At 33.2% G+C, this 17,754-nt stretch overlaps 1 protein-coding gene across 1 annotated transcript; it reads right to left on the minus strand.

Annotated features, from left to right (window-relative positions):
• Positions 1-2,425: 2,425 nt before the first annotated feature.
• On the minus strand, positions 2,426-8,365 carry LOC136219103 (aspartic proteinase A1-like). Its single transcript, XM_066006349.1, has 14 exons — positions 8,209-8,365; positions 6,686-7,065; positions 6,419-6,479; positions 5,885-5,979; positions 5,680-5,792; positions 5,404-5,575; positions 5,268-5,307; positions 5,122-5,186; positions 3,911-4,024; positions 3,721-3,785; positions 3,482-3,626; positions 3,286-3,405; positions 2,937-3,025; positions 2,426-2,800 (listed from the first exon to the last, which is right to left on the minus strand). The coding sequence occupies exons 2-14, from the start codon at positions 7,055-7,057 to the stop codon at positions 2,716-2,718; spliced, it is 1,536 nt and encodes a 511-aa protein (XP_065862421.1). The 5' UTR covers positions 7,058-7,065; positions 8,209-8,365; the 3' UTR covers positions 2,426-2,715.
• Positions 8,366-17,754: the final 9,389 nt, after the last annotated feature.

Below are 17,754 nucleotides of genomic sequence, written 5' to 3' on the forward strand. Positions count from 1 at the left end.
AGGCTAGATTAGTAATTAGTCTTTTATTTTAACGTGCGAGAGTAAAGGTGAATTAGAAAAATTAAGCCTGCATTTGAGACGGGTAAATATAAAAATAAAATAAGTATGAAGGCAAGGAATGAGGGTTATCCAATGTAATAGAAGATAAGAATTGCCCTTTGATCTGATTATTAGTTTCTGAAATTCTTTGGCAACTCTGGTTTCTTTTCTATTCAATTGTAGTAACTTTTAATTAGAATTTACAAGTGACGGCGTCATTCTATGCTGCCTTTTTGCTGGAAAGTGATGTTTTGTCAGCTAACTTTGATAAAAAAAACTTGCATCTGTCTATCTATCTATCAACAGACAAAGCATGAGTGGTGATTGAAGGCGTTGATTTCTGATGTTGGAATCACAAACAAAACAGAACAGGAATAAACACATCATCATTCATACCTTTTTATAAAGGAACATGTCATTAACCCAAGTTTAGTTCAAAACATATTGGTTAAAGGTTGCAACTTTAATTGAAGTTTTATTTTGATTTGAGTGATGTTCAAGTAATTCCCCATTAAGACAGGACATATTTGTCAGTTCCCCCATTTTTCATGTTTTTTTATCAGTGGGGTCTGTAATAACTTTGCAGCAGGACGGTGCCTATACCCCAAACCTTTTAATGTTGTCAAGTAAATAAGAGTTTCAGTCAGATCCTTTTCCTTTCCAGCTATACTATAAGCAAGATAAACGTGCCAGCTTGGCTTGCCAATTCACCAAACTATCTCACCATCAATGCTTCCCTTTAACCATCTTAACCATCCGGTACGACACGTGTCACTAAGATGGAAAAGAGAATTACTAAGTTATATTAGTATGGTGTGTTTGTAATACATACAAACAGCTAGACCTGTTTATGGATCAAGCTCGAATCGAACCTAATAGACTTTTGCTAGAAATGTTTTCCTAATGGACTTTTGCTAGAAATTTTTAGTCAAAGTGGGCCCAGCCAATTGTTATTTTAGGGTCCGTTTGTTTTAATTACTGTTTGCTGTTAGAGTTTGTTGTTTCTGTTGTTGTTTGCTATTTGCTTTTGGATAAAACTGTTTTTCTAAAAAGCATATATTCTCTGCTTTTGTAAAATGTTGTTATTCATGTTTAAAAGGCAAATAGAAGGTCACTAACTAAACACCTAATGTTGTTTTTCAAGTGTAAAAGACAAACCAGATTTCATTAACCAAACACCTAAAACTCTCACTTTTGAAGTGAAAATGCAAACAACAGCATGAAAATGAGCTACCAAACACCCCTTTAGACAGACTCCGACTGGAATGTGTTCGGATTTAAAATCAAATTCCAAACCCAATTTAAAATAAACTTACCTAAAAACATATATAATTTTTTAATAAATATTTAATATACAAATATCTAAATTTAGTAATTAATATTAATAAAATGAGCGGACTAGAGCTCCTAAAATCAAATTTTGAACGCAACCTAAATAAGCCTACCTCAAAAATATGTAACTTTTAATAATTAAAATTTATATTTATATTTATAAATAAATAAAGTTAAAATGTATATTTATAAAAAAATATTTAATATATAAATTTAATAATTAATATTAATATAACAAACTAACCTGTGTTAGTTTTATAAAATCGAGTCAACCCTAAATAATAGGCCTAGCCCAGGTTTAAAGTCATTTTTCTTTGCCTGGTCCAGCACATTGGACTGATGTACAAGTGAACATGTCCAATATGGACATGTATTGATATTGAAATCAAATGAGATTTGAATCATAGCGAACAGTATATACATAGTAGTATTAGAACAAACTGTCACCGTTACTGTTTTTTACGACTTCTAATAGGACTTAATTCCCAAAGCAAAACTCAGCTCCAAGATCATGACTGACTGAAAAGCCAAGGTTAAGGCATCCAAATAGGATCTTAGGCTTGGCACATAATTGCAATTTCCAAATGGGACACTACCTGAAATACGTCACCATCACACTAAAACCCCAAGAAAAAACAAATAAATACACACCTTATGATGCTTTTTTTTTTCTCTCATGCTAAATCCCACAATTCTATCATCTGGTCTCCTGCAATTAGAAGAAATTCTTGTTTTTTTCTTTCTATCACCTTAATTGGTTGACATGAATTCAACGTTTCTGTAAGATTGTGGTACACTAAAGATTCTCATTGTCTAGTCATTAACTGGTTAATATGAATCCAATTATTCTACAATATTTACTACTGTTAGGAAGGCACATACAACAGCAGAAAGTCATAAGGTGGACAGATATTCATCTTTTAGGTGGACCGATATTCACTTGGACGAACGAGTCATTTCGTACCAACAATAGAAATAAAAAATATAGTTCCTTCCCAACTATTGGTCAATCTAAAACCTTTATCCAAGATGAGATGTGCCCTGAGAAACTTAATTCAAGATCAAACAACCAAATTTCATTCAAAGTGCAATAGCATGTGCATCCACAGGGATGAACTTGTAATAACATCAACTAATAAGTACTATCATATCATATGTAACTACGATAAACATCTACGTTTTATTACAGTCAGTTTTCCAAGTCCATTACACAATTCTTTAACCACGAAGCACATTTTCTGATATTTACATGAAGGATACTTGTAAGAATTCCAATCCAGCCAAATATAGAACATAATAGATCAAGACAGCACATAATAGAAGCGAAGATGGAGTACTCTTCACTTATGCAGCCTCAGCAAATCCAACTCTCATATTCCCATAGTCAAACACTGTATGGAACTGGCCCATGAAAACATCACCCAATATCCTGTAATTAATTCTTGTTAGTACCATTAAGCGGATAAACATTCAAGTACTGAACTAGCAAACGACTATTCAACACAATAAAAAAACAAAATTATGGTAGGGGTAGAACATCTATGACGAAAAGAAAGGTGGAATACCAGAGAGGACCACGAGGAGGTGGCACATCCAACGCTGTAAATCCACTAATGCATTGCGCTGCTTCTCCCTCGCCCACTTTGAGGATGTACTGCCATAAACAAAAAATTATACAGAGAGAGTATCAGGTAGTATTCTGAAGAAAGATCCGAAATGCCATCTATTTATGTTGATCAGCTGAAAATGACGTAAGCTTTTTGATGTGCCTGCCTCTGTTGCTGGCATTAACAATGCCTAATTCACAAATTACTTGAGGGCAGAGTAAGTTTTATGAGCATCGTTGCATTCACAACCATACGAAATACACTATGCATCCCAGACAAACCAGTATAATCAACTACTTAACCATACCTGCTCAGGGCCAAGGTCAAATACTTTCCCGCCAATTGTAAATGCTATATTAGGCAAGGTAGACAAAGCGTCACAATCCACTGCCGATTCTCCCATTGGACTAGGTAACTTCTCACATACCTGCATTCGATAAATTCAGCATGAGCCAAAATAGAACTGCACTCACAAAATAGACTTAAGTTTTACTGGTTTTTACCTGATTGGCATAGTCAAGCACATACTCCCGTGTTTTATTTTTCTTGAGCTGGTTCTGCATCCATACAACTGCCATCTCACAAGCAATGCACATTCCACCACCGTCTCGCTGAATTTTCTTATCCACAACACTCTCAATGCCCATACTGAGAACATATCATGGGATAACTAACACTATTAGTCATGCAGGCAGAAAAAGGATATTTCTACCAGTAAATGCAAAAAGATTTCAACTCTGACCTTACACCTCCATGACCATCAAACAAGCATAAACCAATTACTGAGCATATTTTATCTGGTTCATCCTGCAACAAATGATAATAATACATTATAAAATCTAACAAGCTGAAGCAATAAAAGAAAATAAAAATTTCTTCATGCTATCCAGTTAGACATGGCAATCGTAAACACCATTAATTTTCGTACATACCTTCTCTAAAAGCATTTCGATTATGACATCTCCGTACTGAGAAACAACAGCCTTGCACTCTTGACTAACAATTCCAGTAGCTCCAATTGCCTGATTTACTTCAGCAATAATAGTCTGCATACAAATTACAAAATGCAAAATGAGACGAGTCAAACACTTGCAGGATTATCACACACAAACTAACACCATGACCAATGACAAAATTTAGGCTGAAAAACAAGGCCAACAAAGCAAACAGTGCAAAAGAAGACAAAACATTTACCACAAACCTCGAACAAAATGGGGGACTACCAAATCAAAGAAAACATAAATAGAAAAAAAGGAAATGCCATACTTGAAGCCATAAAGTAGGGGAACACATGAAGCAAACGATCCAATAGGAAGCAAACAAGAGTAACACATCCAATTGAAGACATTACAAATGACAGGGATTTACTAGATATAGAAGCTGAAACTACCTTCAGCATATGACATCCCTTTCCTCATCAGAAAGTAAGGGCAAATAATGACTCCTTTAACTGAATACATGAAATTTTATTTCGAACTCCCACTTTCCTGCCCTATGATACTCAGACTCGGCATTTTGGCCACCATACGGTGTCGACACGACAGGGATATGGGTATGAAATCCATGTCAGATACGCTGGTTAACAGTCAAGTCTGATGAGAGTGCAAAAGGAGAGAGGTGATGAGAAGAATTTGAAGAGTCGTATAAAAGTATCAGCTCTTTTGAGAATCAAAAACAAACTGTCAGACTCGTTAATTTTCTAACTCTTCCTCTTCCCTCCTAAACCCTAATTGCTCCTACAGTATAAAACCTTCACCAAATATCAAACCGAAAATTAACTGCAGCAAGTCTCAAATAGAAATTCTCAGCAGGTAACCAACAAAAAATATGTTTTCAGAGTTTATTTTTAATTGTGTTAATATTGCTGCTGTATATTTTTTTGGGCCTTCCTTTGGAATATAAATATATATATATTTATTTTTTTAATTCCCGTGTCCTCGTATCCAAAATTTTCCAACTTGCCGTACTGGATACTCAGATACTCGTACCTGAGTCCATGTAACATAGTTCCTGCCCTTTTTCATAAAATGCATAAATACACCAAAGAAGTTCTAAAACGTTTTATCAAGACATTCCTAAAAAGGCTAGATGAACCTACTTATCAACCACTGAGTAAGGGAACAATGGAATTTTGACTACTCACCGTAGGACCAGCCAACAACGAAGTTCCAGAATCAGCAATTGCTTTACACCCACCAGCACAAATTCCTGAAGAAATTGGAAATCATTAACAGTGAACATTTAAAAAAATGATAGCAAGCACATAAACATGAGAAGTGCTATACTTACCAGTTGATGTACCATTAATCAAGACATCACCCATGTCAAACTAAACGACGAGAGAGAAGCAGGTAAGTTTAGAATTTTCAGATCAATGGATATTCAAATATTACATATAGTAGAAGAAATGCATACAGAAACAAACCTGCCAATACCCTTTCTGTGTCACGGGGACATATGTGTGATTACCCCTATAATGGTTAGGATCAACCCCACCAAAAACAATCTCACCACCTTCTTCTTGATCATCAGAATTGCGGTTAAACCAAAATGAGAACACTTGTTCCTTCACCAGATCCTGATTGACCATGTTGTACCTGCAATAGTTCTCAACATGTATATGATAATGAAATCCTCAACATAATCCATGAAACTGAAGCAAAAAATCTAGTGAAGTACAACAAGACAAACAATTACATACCACACAGGGACAGCATTTCCAACTGAAATCTCTTGAAATCCGAGTCCAAGTATACCATCAAACTTTGCTACCAAGAATGTGATGCTGGGCTCCTTGGTCGCTTCAATAAATTCCTAACATAAACCATCTAATCTGTAAATTCAAGCTGCAAACCATGCAACTGTAGAAATGCACTTATTGCACAAAGTAACCAACTTCAAATTACCTGATCCTTGACCACAAGATCACCAATTTTTACATGGTCTTCGCTAAAGAAGCCAGAAATAGCACCAGTTCCATAATGAATTGCTGCGGATTTTCCTGCATGAATTATATCAAACTTTATGCTTTGCTTTCTCAAAATTCCTCATGCAATCAAGAACACATCCAAATAAATAATTAATGATGATATGCCCCACCACCATCGCAGGCCATATAAAATTATTACCATTTGAAAATCTAGAATAGAGCAACCATATAAAAATGCAAAATGAAGGCATATATATTTGCAAGAGCGCAATACAAATAACTTGAAAGCAAATCAATTACTAAAACTGAAAGATGTAAAATTTGAAGTGCAAAAGAACAACACAAGCACAGGAATAGAAGTCATAGGAATGTTAACCCATTTTGATAGATTTACATTCAGCTAATAGCATACAATTGCAATTAATGAAAGCAAAAACTATGATATCGAGTTGCACAGGAATTGAGAATGTCATAAATAATAATACAAAAAGAGTTAGGCTCAGCAACAAACCATTCTCCTTGTAGGTGCTTGAGTGGACGGCCTTGTACTTAGAATGGAAATAGCAGGCAACCTGCAAATAGAGAACAGAAAATGCAATTTCACCTTACAATATAATAGAGCTTTCTTTTAATAAGATATTATACTTGGGATTTTCAGAACCAGCTCATAACATATACTATGACATTTGTCAATCTAATCTACTGACTTGAAGACAATTCCAACGTTGTAACATAAAACCACATATAATTTTCTATCAGACAAAAGGAAGCAACTTACTGAAAAATAGCACTTGGAAGAGGGCACCCAAAGATTAGAACTGCCAGTGTCAAAGATCACAGTGAACTTTTGTGGGGGAGTACCAATACCAATCTCACCAAAATATTGAGCATTCATGTAATTCTTCAATGAAACTATATCAATATCTTCTGCATCACCTAAATTCCCACGGAAGTGGTACTTCCTAATCGAAGCCCGTAATGACTCTCCTTCCTTAGATTCAATCTGAGCAGCCACATGGTTGTCATGATCAAACTTCCTCTTTTTGAGTCCAATCCTAACCAATCCATCATTGGAGGCAGCGAAAACCAAAGGCAACAAAAGGAAGCAAAGAAGAAGTGCAGCTGTAATAGGTTTTGATGTAGTTCCCATGTTGACAACTGTACAATTAAACAACAAAACACACAAAATTAATATAAATAATCAGAACTCTATAATGGACTGCATCCATGGCCATATGAACATGCAGAACTTAACTTTTATTTTCTTTATGCCTTTAATTGTTAAGTTCTCAACCAACTATACAAGTAATTTCATCATTAACGCTTCACACGCATTTACAGCCACATAAGTGTAGTAACAAAACTAATTTTAATATAAAAAAGGCAAAAATCATCCAGAGGCTCGTGATCATTCTAATTTTGGTGGATTGAGTCTATGATCTATCATTTCAACACATTAAGATCTTTTATTTGTGGACACATTAAGCCCCTAATGACCAAGATAAATCAGCTTTATTCAAAGCTCAGTTAACAAAGTTCATTTCATCTTTCATTTCAAAAGCATTGCTATTATGTGTGATATGACTCTAGAGAAACTGTAAAAAAGATTTGGAAGTTAAAAAATTACAATTTAAGATACATATGATATAAGACTCATATAATAGAATTAGTATTTACAACTAACTAATTTGGCCCTAAAATAAAAGATAAGGACTTAATCTACCAAAATCGGAATGATTAGAGGCCTCAGTATCCTTTTTGCCTAGAAAAAACAACAATTTAACGCCACAAAAACAGCATTTTATGAGAAAAAGTTGGGCAGAATGTAAACTACAATATATCTTCCATTCAGCAGAAAAAGTCCATTAAGTTTCCCCATGAAAGCGTTCTTGTATAATCGACTAAGTTCGCGTTTTTTTTGGGACTAAGTTCGCGTTTAATCGACTAAGTTCGAAATAATAATAACGACAGAAAACTATATTTTGTAATTTAGTAAGATTTCATAATTAATTTCCGAATTGCATAAGAGCCTATTAAGCTAAACAATTAACAGTTCATTAGTCCCATAAATAGAAAATCAAAGATAAAAAAGGAAGCATCTCCAAATTCCTACAGATTCTAAGCAACCAAACAAAACAAAATCCATCATATAGGAAAGTCAAATACTCAAATTAACACAAGAAAAAAACTTCTAAAAATAGGAAAACATAGTCAGTATCAGAAATCTGAGAGCAAGAAAAACGATTAAACAAGATATTAGAAATAAAGAGAGTACGATCATGATGAAAATCAATCACTCACAGTTTTCAGGAGCTAGAGAGAAAGACTGAGAAATGTTGAGAAAGATGAGTTTAGAACCCAACTAAAGAAGAAGAGATATTTGTACGTGTATATAATAGTCCGGTTTATCCGGTTCGATCATTTCAAAGTAGAAATTGACTCCACAGGGTAAGTTTAGCCTGTGGCCGTACACGTGTCAAATGGATATTCTTTTCTTCTATACTAAGAGTACTGCTATCTTTATTTTTTTTATCTCCTGCGGCAACGGACTAGGAGAATCTATGCTGCGTTACGGTAAAAAATGAGATTCTATGGGTTGTTTTACATATAAAAATTGCTTTTCTAATGTTCAGGTTATATTTTTACGCCTTATCCTCAAATTAATTTTTTACTATTTGATCTTGATATTTACTGTGAGATCCACAGATCCAACGGCCGAGAAAATTTAAGCACGTAACCGAGGTCTGATTTGATTTCTATGTGAATTATTTTTCGCCACATTAAAGTCAAAGTATAATTTCCTGTATCCAATAATAGTACATTTTCTTTTTAGTGTCAAAATATAATTTAGCCTTTTTTTTTTTTTTCTTTTCAGAAAGTTGTTGATCTTTTATTGCAAGTCATTATTTAACTTTCATCGAAATCAAACAAAACTAGTTAAATACAAATAACAGAATCTAAATTTTAATATATTGATTTTCATTAAAAAAAAAAAAGAGAGAACAATTTTCATTGTTTTATACATATTAGCCAAAGCCAAATTGTATTTCATATTTGTTATCTCTGATTTTATAATTCTAATTCATCAGAATTCACATTAAAGCACTTGGTTAATAGCAATTTTAGTCTTCGAATTAACTCTATCAATGGCTTATATATATAAGTATCTTTAGAAAAAAAAAAACGTGTTGCATCATATATTATCTTTTATGAACTTTTTTACAGTAAGAAATAACTTTTTTTATTTGACAATTTATACTTTTCACTTCCGTTCAGTTTGGGTAATCATTCAAATAAAAGACCAACAGAAATCAAAATAATTAACACTGATATCTTCATCGGGTACAATAATCCTACCATTCTCCGCATCTTCCAACAAGAGATCAACATATATCGATTCAAGATTACTTGATGATGTCATATATGAAAAAAGAACTTTTGATGTAAGAATTGGAAAAAATAAAAAAAAAAAAACATTTTAAGTTTCTTTATGCTCAGGGCCGTTCTTGACCTTTTAAAGGTCCGGGGCGAGATGATAATTTGGGCCCCATATATACGTTCTACTTTTTTTTTTTAAGTTGTAGGCTAGATGATTTTTTTATTATTATAAAGGATAAGGTACAAATTTAATCATATGGTTATTAGGGGAGAGCAATCAATGTTCATGCATAAAATAGTGCAATTTTAAATCTAACGTTTATCAATTGGTATAGTTTCGAGCTTAATTGACAAAAATGAGGTTTTTATATGTAATTTCTTGTTCTATCTTGGCTCCAACCTCCACTGTTCTGGTCACTTAATATGGTTTGAAGTTGCACTTTTCATGTTAATGAAAAGAACTCATTTTTAATCAACTAGGCTTGAAATTGCACCAATTCGTAAAAGTTATTTAAAATTGCAATATTTTCTACATAAAAGCTAAATTGGTAGTGGAGTAGTAGTGAATATACTAACTAGAATTATTTATGTACTAAAATAACAAGTATTTATGTCATGTCAAATTGAAAAAGTAAATAAATATAGGCAAAAAGTATAATTAAACTCCGAACTTTGGCTGTTTTAAGGATTAAGCTCCTGATCGATTATTTTTTCACATTGAACCCTTTATCATTGATTTTGTTATGGATTTGGTCCTTATTTAACTTTTCCATCGAATTTAGGAGATGAGAAGATCGATTTGGCGATTCTAAAGTTAAATAAGGGTCTAATCCATAATAGAATCAATGATCAAGGATTCAATGTGGAAAAATAAATGATCAATGGCTTAATCCTTAAAACAACCAAAATTGAGAGTTTAATTATGCTATTTGCTATAAATATATTATTTTTCAGGTAGATGCTATGTTTACTTTGTTTTTTACAAAGTAATATGTATATTGACAATTAAATTTAAGAAAAAAAAATTGAAATGAGATAATAAATTTTTTTTTAGAAAAGATTAAATGATTATTTCTCTTATTGAATATATAAATAAATTGATAATTTTGATTTAACAAGACAAAAAAAATGATAGTGATAAAATGGGATGGGAAGGGAAAAAATATTTGACAATAATAAAAATGAAGAAGAGGAGATTCGAACCTCCAACCACAAGCTTAATTAGAATCATAAACCTCTTACTTATACCAGCTGAACCAATTCATTTTTATGTTACATATGCATCTCGGTTTTATATATGTACAATCTAAAATATTTTTTTGGGCCCCTTAATATTATGGGTCCTGGGCGGGCGCCCCGCGTTTCATAGCCTATGGCCGGCCCTTATGCTTAATATATAGTCCCATCAGGGGAGGCCGTCTTCCGCTTAGGACCTCCCGATTAAGAGGGCCTTCAATAAAAAAAAACAAATTAATTTTTTCTTTATAAAATTCAAAATTAATTTCAATTATAATACAGTAATACAAATTGTCTCCTTTTTTGTTAGTCATTATCTCTTAACAACAATAGCATAACAAGGGTTTCAAAATTTATTTTACAAATGTAGTTATATAGTTATTAGGAAAAGCAAATTCAGCACCTGTTTATAAAATAGTATAATTTTAAAGTCAAGATTCACCAGACAAAACTATTTCAATGGCATTAACGGATAATGATTTTTTTTTAAACATAAAAGTCTTATTGGGTGGTCAGAATGTTAGAGATTGCACGATAGCTATAACATAAAATTGCACATGAAACAAAAACTCATCTTTCATTAACAAGACTTGAAATTGGATTGTTTTTGTACATAAGTGGTAGATCAATTTTCACATAATAATCACAGAGATAAATTTGTGAATAATCTAATACTAATATATCAATTAATTGTTTCGTTCTTTGTAAATTGATAAAATGTTTGATCTTTAATTGGTTCATTTTGCTGAGTAAAAAATTAATCATATTTCATATATATTAGATTTAAATTTGTAAAAAAATGGAGTACGAGAGCTACCAAGAGCCAGGACCGTCCCTGATCATAGGCCAGGAGTGCGTACGACTGCCTAGAACCTGAGCCAAAATGGGTCTAAATTGTTTTTTACTGTATATATAGTAATTTTTTTAAAATATAGTTATAATACCGTTCATATCTAGAAAATGACCAAATAATACTTAAATTTCTATTTTAAATTTTTAAGTACAATTTTTTATTATTAAGAGCTTTTTATCTTTTTTTTCCGCTTAGGGGCCATAAAATGCCAGGACCGGTTCTATCTAGAGCCTCTAAAATACTGAAGTCGGCCGTGAGTCCCATTACTATGTCTATAACAAGTATAAGAATTTTTATTATTGTTATTGTCCCATTTATTAATAAAGGAACTATATCTATTATTATCAAAACCAAAAATTAATAATAATAAAGGTGACTTCTTTTTCTGAATAACAAAACATAATTTTAGTTTGAGCAAATGACTCATTTTCATATGAAAAAAGCAAATGTAAACATAAGAGAGATTTAATTTGACCAACTCAAATAAATTAACAAGATAATATAACGATAAAGAAAAGGAAAAAATAAATAAAGGGAATTTTAAAATGTGATTTTATTTATTTGCAAAGTGCAATTAAATGCTTTGGTTAAATAATGGACTATATCATGTGATATATAATGCATAACTTTATTTCCCCTTTGACAAGGACATATTATCTAACTCGTGTCCATAATGTATCCTTTTCTGGTACTGTAACATTAAATCAACGCTATCTATAGATACAATTTCTTTTATATATGTTCATATATATGACTTTGATATATATCGTGTAAAAATTTACTTCTTTATGTATGAAATGATAAACATTATAGCTCTACCATTTTCAAATAAAGATCAATTTTAATTTGAACGGGCAGATTTGATTATTATTTGGCTGTCGAACCTTTCAAACAATAAATATATCTATAATATTTATGGTGTTACTAATTATATAGTTACAAACAATTTGTCAAAATATATAATAAAAAAAGTACAATTTTGTCAAAATATCTTTACGTATAAATTTTCACAAAAAAAAATGTTAAAGTATCTAAACTTGCTATATTACTAACATAATTAAATAAATATGAAAAATTACCAAACTGGGTCAAATGGAAAGTTTATTTACATATTTAATTCATTTACTCGTCCTACTACATATCTAGACTGTTTTTATGTGACTTTCCCATAATATCCTCAATATTTACAGCGCGGCTGTCTCCTTCCCGTCTGACTTCGCAGATTCCAGCATATACGAAGCCTGCGAAACTAATGTTTGGTTTAGTTGATGATTTTAATTAGCATATACGAAGTCTGGTTGTGTTTTTAATAAAAATCGCTAAGTGGTATATAACAAAAAAATGTCAAACAACAACAGATTTTAACATTAAAATCATAACATTATCAAAATTTATAGCAAAATTGCCACAATAACAACATTAAAATCATAACATTATCAAAATTTACAACAAGATTGCTATGATAAACTCCTAACAAATCTCTTCAAAGTGAGTACGTGACGAATCTGGATGGTAATTTCTCTCTTTACAGGAAGTCCAGACTTTTTGGGATGAGAAATGGAAGTCCAGACTTTTTAGGATGGACGTTTCCCATGGTGCATACTAAGATTGGCACAATCTCTCCTAACGAATCACTTTAAAGTGAATGTGCCAATCTTGAGGGAAGTTAATCCCTATATAAGAAGGAAAGTCATCTCCTCTACACCCAATACGCCGCTTTCCAGAAAGGGATGTTATGTATTCAACTACTTTCAGGAAAAATTAATCGTGTTAGGCAGGAAAAATGACGATTTGGCTTCGCGAAATGAGGATTAGCGAAGCATGCGAATGTAAATGTGCAGGGAAGATGATGATTTTACTTAGTGAATCAATGTTTTCGCGAAGTCTGCGAGGTCTGAAACGTGACGATCTACGTCGCATATCGATGCTTTCGCGAAATCTGCGATTGAAATCATGAACTTTTCTACTCTCAGACTTCGCGAAATAATCGATTCGCTAAGTAGATCGTCACGTTTCAGGCTCTTTCTTATCGCAGATCTTCGTGAAATCATCGACTACGCGAAGTGATTTTATGGAAAAACGCAGAGAAAATAGTAGATACTTACATTTTTCGCGCCTTTCACCCTTAAAAGCGACAATAACAATATGATAAACTGGGAAAAACGATGGAAATAACGTAGAATAACCATTTCTTTGATGGTAACAAGAAAAAAGAAACCAAGGAACAAGAAGGAACAGGAAGATGAAGAACCATGGTTTCGTTTTCTAGGATTAGAAAGATGAAGAATCAAGAGATGAAGAGAGGAAGAAGAGAAATATATGGTGATTTGGAGTGGTGCAGATTTTGTGCAATTTTAAAGAAGATATGAAGATCAAAAGTCTGGGAATCATTAATAGAAGAGCTGCCAACCGTTCGCGTAACCAAGGAGAAGGGAGAAGAGGAAAGGTTAGGGGTATTATGGGAAAGTCACACAAAAACAGTCTAGATATGTAGTAGGTTGAGTAAATGGGTTAAATATATAAATGGGTCTCCCATTTTACCCAATTTTATAATTTTCCCTTACAAAATATGAACCTTAATTAAACATCGATGAAGTTACACAAAGAGATAGAGAAAGAAATGGAAAGGGGAAGGGGAAGAATGAGAAAGAAGACTACAAAGTAGAATAACTGCCTACATGCCTCTGCTCCTATATCTATTTGAGCATACAATTACGTTAATTAGTTACTAATAATAACTAATTAATTGTTACATGATAGTTAACACTTCTCCTTCAAGCTGGAAGGTCTTAAAATTCCCAGTTGTTTTAACTGCATCAGAAATATAGGCGTATGCAAAGGTTTGGTGAAGAAATATATGTTAACTGATTTGCATACTTTACTAGTAAAAGATGAACCTGACAAACTTGAACTTGCTGTAGTATAAAGTGACTATGTTTTGTTATTTCATGAAAAACATCATTCTTTGCAATATAGATTGTTGAAATATCATCACAATATACGACAACATGTTGTGGATGTGCAATTTGTAAGTCTTATCATCCCTGCTGAGGACTTTAAACCCTCAAAACCCAAAAAGGGAAAGAAAGGCTATGAAAACAAGCCCTCAAAATCTTTTGAACTCAAAAAGGCAAAGAGAGGCTGAAAATAAACCTTCTGAATCTTCTAAGCTCATACCTTCTGACGTCCAAAAGCTAACAACAAAGAACCAGAAGATCTTTTGTGAACCAGAGACTCAGAAAGCTTGTAGCAAAAGCATAGTCATCCAATAACCCGTCATCCCAAAAATACCAAAAGCAAAGCTTCAAGCCATTGTTATTGACCTCTCAAAGGCTGCAAAAGAGGAATAAGACTCCCACTCCTCCTGCTTCTGCTTCTGATTTTGAATCAGATCAGACACTATTTGACAACGTGGATGCTGTAACTGAAAAAATTCTTCAACTCAACAAGTCTGATAATCCAAATGCCTACTTCGGAAGTGGATCAGGAAAGTCAATCCCTGCTGAAATCAATCCTCCAAAATCTTCTAAAATCATTCCTTCTCCTCCTCCAAGTTATGAAGATGAACCTTATATGTTAACCCAAGCTCTGAAAAAGCTTTTGTAAGCCTCCAGGAAGAAGTCTGCCTTAGAGTCAATGAGAATTCTTCTTTAAATACTCAAGTCATTGCTCTCTCAGACTATGAACTCTTAAATCCTCTAACCAAGCCTCCTCCTACTCAAACTCTTCAAAATCAATCTACTGAGGAAGTTATTATTGATTTGACTAAAGAAGCTCAGAAGATGGTTGATCATGGCAATGCCAAACTCCCTGCGGTTGAAGCCCAAACTTCTCAAGGACAAACTACTAAAATTTCTCTTAAAGACCAGCTCCCTTGAAAACTTCAAGAGGCTACTGACTGCATTCTTGAGGTAGTAAAAAATTCCTCCATTCCTCACATCTCTCAACCTTCACTAATTGTTGCCTAGTCAATATGAGAAATTTCTATTCTACTAGGTGAACTTCCAAGCATAAAAAGTCTTCTCCATTCCATTGCTACATTAATTAGTCAACAAGGGATGCATATTTATACTGATAAGATGGCAACTATTTATCTCAGTATGTTTTCCCATCTAACTCAATTGGAGTATGCTATCAATTTTATTCCTTCAGGAAATGATATTGCAAAGAGTGTGCATCACAAGTTTGACCCTGACATCCAAGCCTTGGTGAAAATATTCATGATTTTTATACTGGTCATGCCCAAGCTTCTGAAGAATCCTCTCAGAAGTTAGATGTTATTCTAAAAATATGCTAAGAAAATCAGGAGTCTATCAGACTTCAGGACCAGAAGCTGAATATGATTCACTAGCAGCACAAAGCTTTGGATACAAGTCTTCTTAATATTGTTCAGAAATACTCTCATTCCTTAACTCCTTATGACATTTGGAACACTAAAGCTCTTCAGCTAATTCTGACTGAGATGAACAAACAAGGAAATCTATCTCTAGAAGGAAGCACAGCTTTTCAGAACATGAACGTGCAACTTATGAAGAGTTCAGCCAATCTTCTGAAAGTAAATAAGTAGATAACTTCCAAACCAACTCATGCTTCCTCTGCTCCTGCTAATGTCCATCAACTTCATGTCACTTCTCACCCTATTGGCGATTCCAAAAATGGGGGAGAACGAGAAAGTAACAGAAGAACAATAATAACAAGACGAGCAAGGACAAGACAAAGATTCTAAGTAGTGTGTGTACTCTAGTTTCTTAGCTATTGCATTTCTAATTAAGTTTAAACTTTTCTGACTATAGTTATGTAACTTTTTGTTTTGTCTATCTGTTTATCAATATATTCTGAATTTCATTGTTTCCTTTTAAGCTCTGATATATTTGTTATTGAATTACTCAATCATAACTCTGACATTTATCTTAACTGTTAGCTCTAATATATTTGTTATTGAACTGTTTAACCCCTTCATTCTTTTCCTCGTTAGCAAAGTAGTTCACCCCTTATGGGGGAACAATCAGAACAAGCATAAATTTGGTATTTATGGGGGAGTAAGTATGAATCTGTTCCTTCCTCCAAAAGTTTTTATCATCATCAAAATGGGGGAGATTATTAAAACCCAATTTTGTTTAAGTTTGGATTATGGCAAAAATAAACTTAAGGAATAAGGTCCCTCAATAGATTAAAAAATTCGGAATTAAATATTGCCTTATGAACTAACAATTTTCTATAAGTGTGAAATAGTATTCAAGGCAATTAGGCTGCCTCTGTTCCATAAACAAATCAGAAGCAAAAAGCCTCAACAAATAAATGCCCAAATAGAAGCATAACTGAAGTCTATAACCAGAAGCCCAAGATTATACACCAGAACAGACAACAATGTTGTCTTTCCTAAACTTACCATTTCTAGTTCTACGCAGAAAGCAACATCTCTACAACAACTCATCTCTCTCTATACACAAATGTAAGAACTCTCCAGCCGGACCGGAATCTAAGAGAAGATTTGAGGACAAAACTTCTCAACAGTCTTCTAAGTCAAATGGCTAGTTTCCAGAAATGAAAATTCACTAGTTAGACCAGAATTGAAGAGAAGAATTGAGGACAAAACTACTCAATGGATATCTTCTGAAGTCAAATGGCTAGTTTGAAGAATTGCCTTTAAAATGCAAGCTTTAGCTCAAATTCAAATAGAGCAAATAAGAAAAAAGAGACAATACGAGATGTACGAGAAAAATAGAGCATTTTCAAAACACAACAAAATTCCATACTTATGTAATCAATTTGAGAGAAAGAGTAGTTCATACCATTTTCTATCTAAAAAACTTTGTATTTCTATCATTTTTAGTAGTTTTGTTACTTCAGTTTTAAGTAGCAAAGTGAGAAATATAGTAACCGTTGAGTGAAGGAGGACACTTCAATCAAGCTTAGATATTTCTATAAAAGGCTTGTTCTCTGCATGTGAAAGAGATTAGTAGTCGATTAAAGCTCAAAAGAAGATATCTTGAGGACGGGATGTAGGCAAGAGGTTGAATTAGGATAAATCTGCTTAGTATTTCTTTCCTTGTTGTTTCCTTTTACTTCTATTGAACTCTATATATTTATCTAGGGATGTAAATGGGGTGGAGATTCCCTATCCCCATCCCCATCAGTGACCCACCCCAATGGGGACAGGGAATCCCAGATAAGGATCCCAATGGGACATGGATGAGGATGATTTTGTCCCCCATGATGGGGATGGGGAATGGTATCGCCGCCCCACGAGGATCCCCAGGGAATCCCTAATTATTCTCTGTGATAATTGATTTTTGGATGATTTAAGTACATTTTAATTAGGTGATTGATTGCTTTTAATTTTTAGTTTTTTGTGATTTGGAAAATTTGAGAATGATTGT

Source organism: Euphorbia lathyris, chromosome 2, assembly GCF_963576675.1.
Source record: "Euphorbia lathyris chromosome 2, ddEupLath1.1, whole genome shotgun sequence".
NCBI lineage: Eukaryota > Viridiplantae > Streptophyta > Magnoliopsida > Malpighiales > Euphorbiaceae > Euphorbia > Euphorbia lathyris.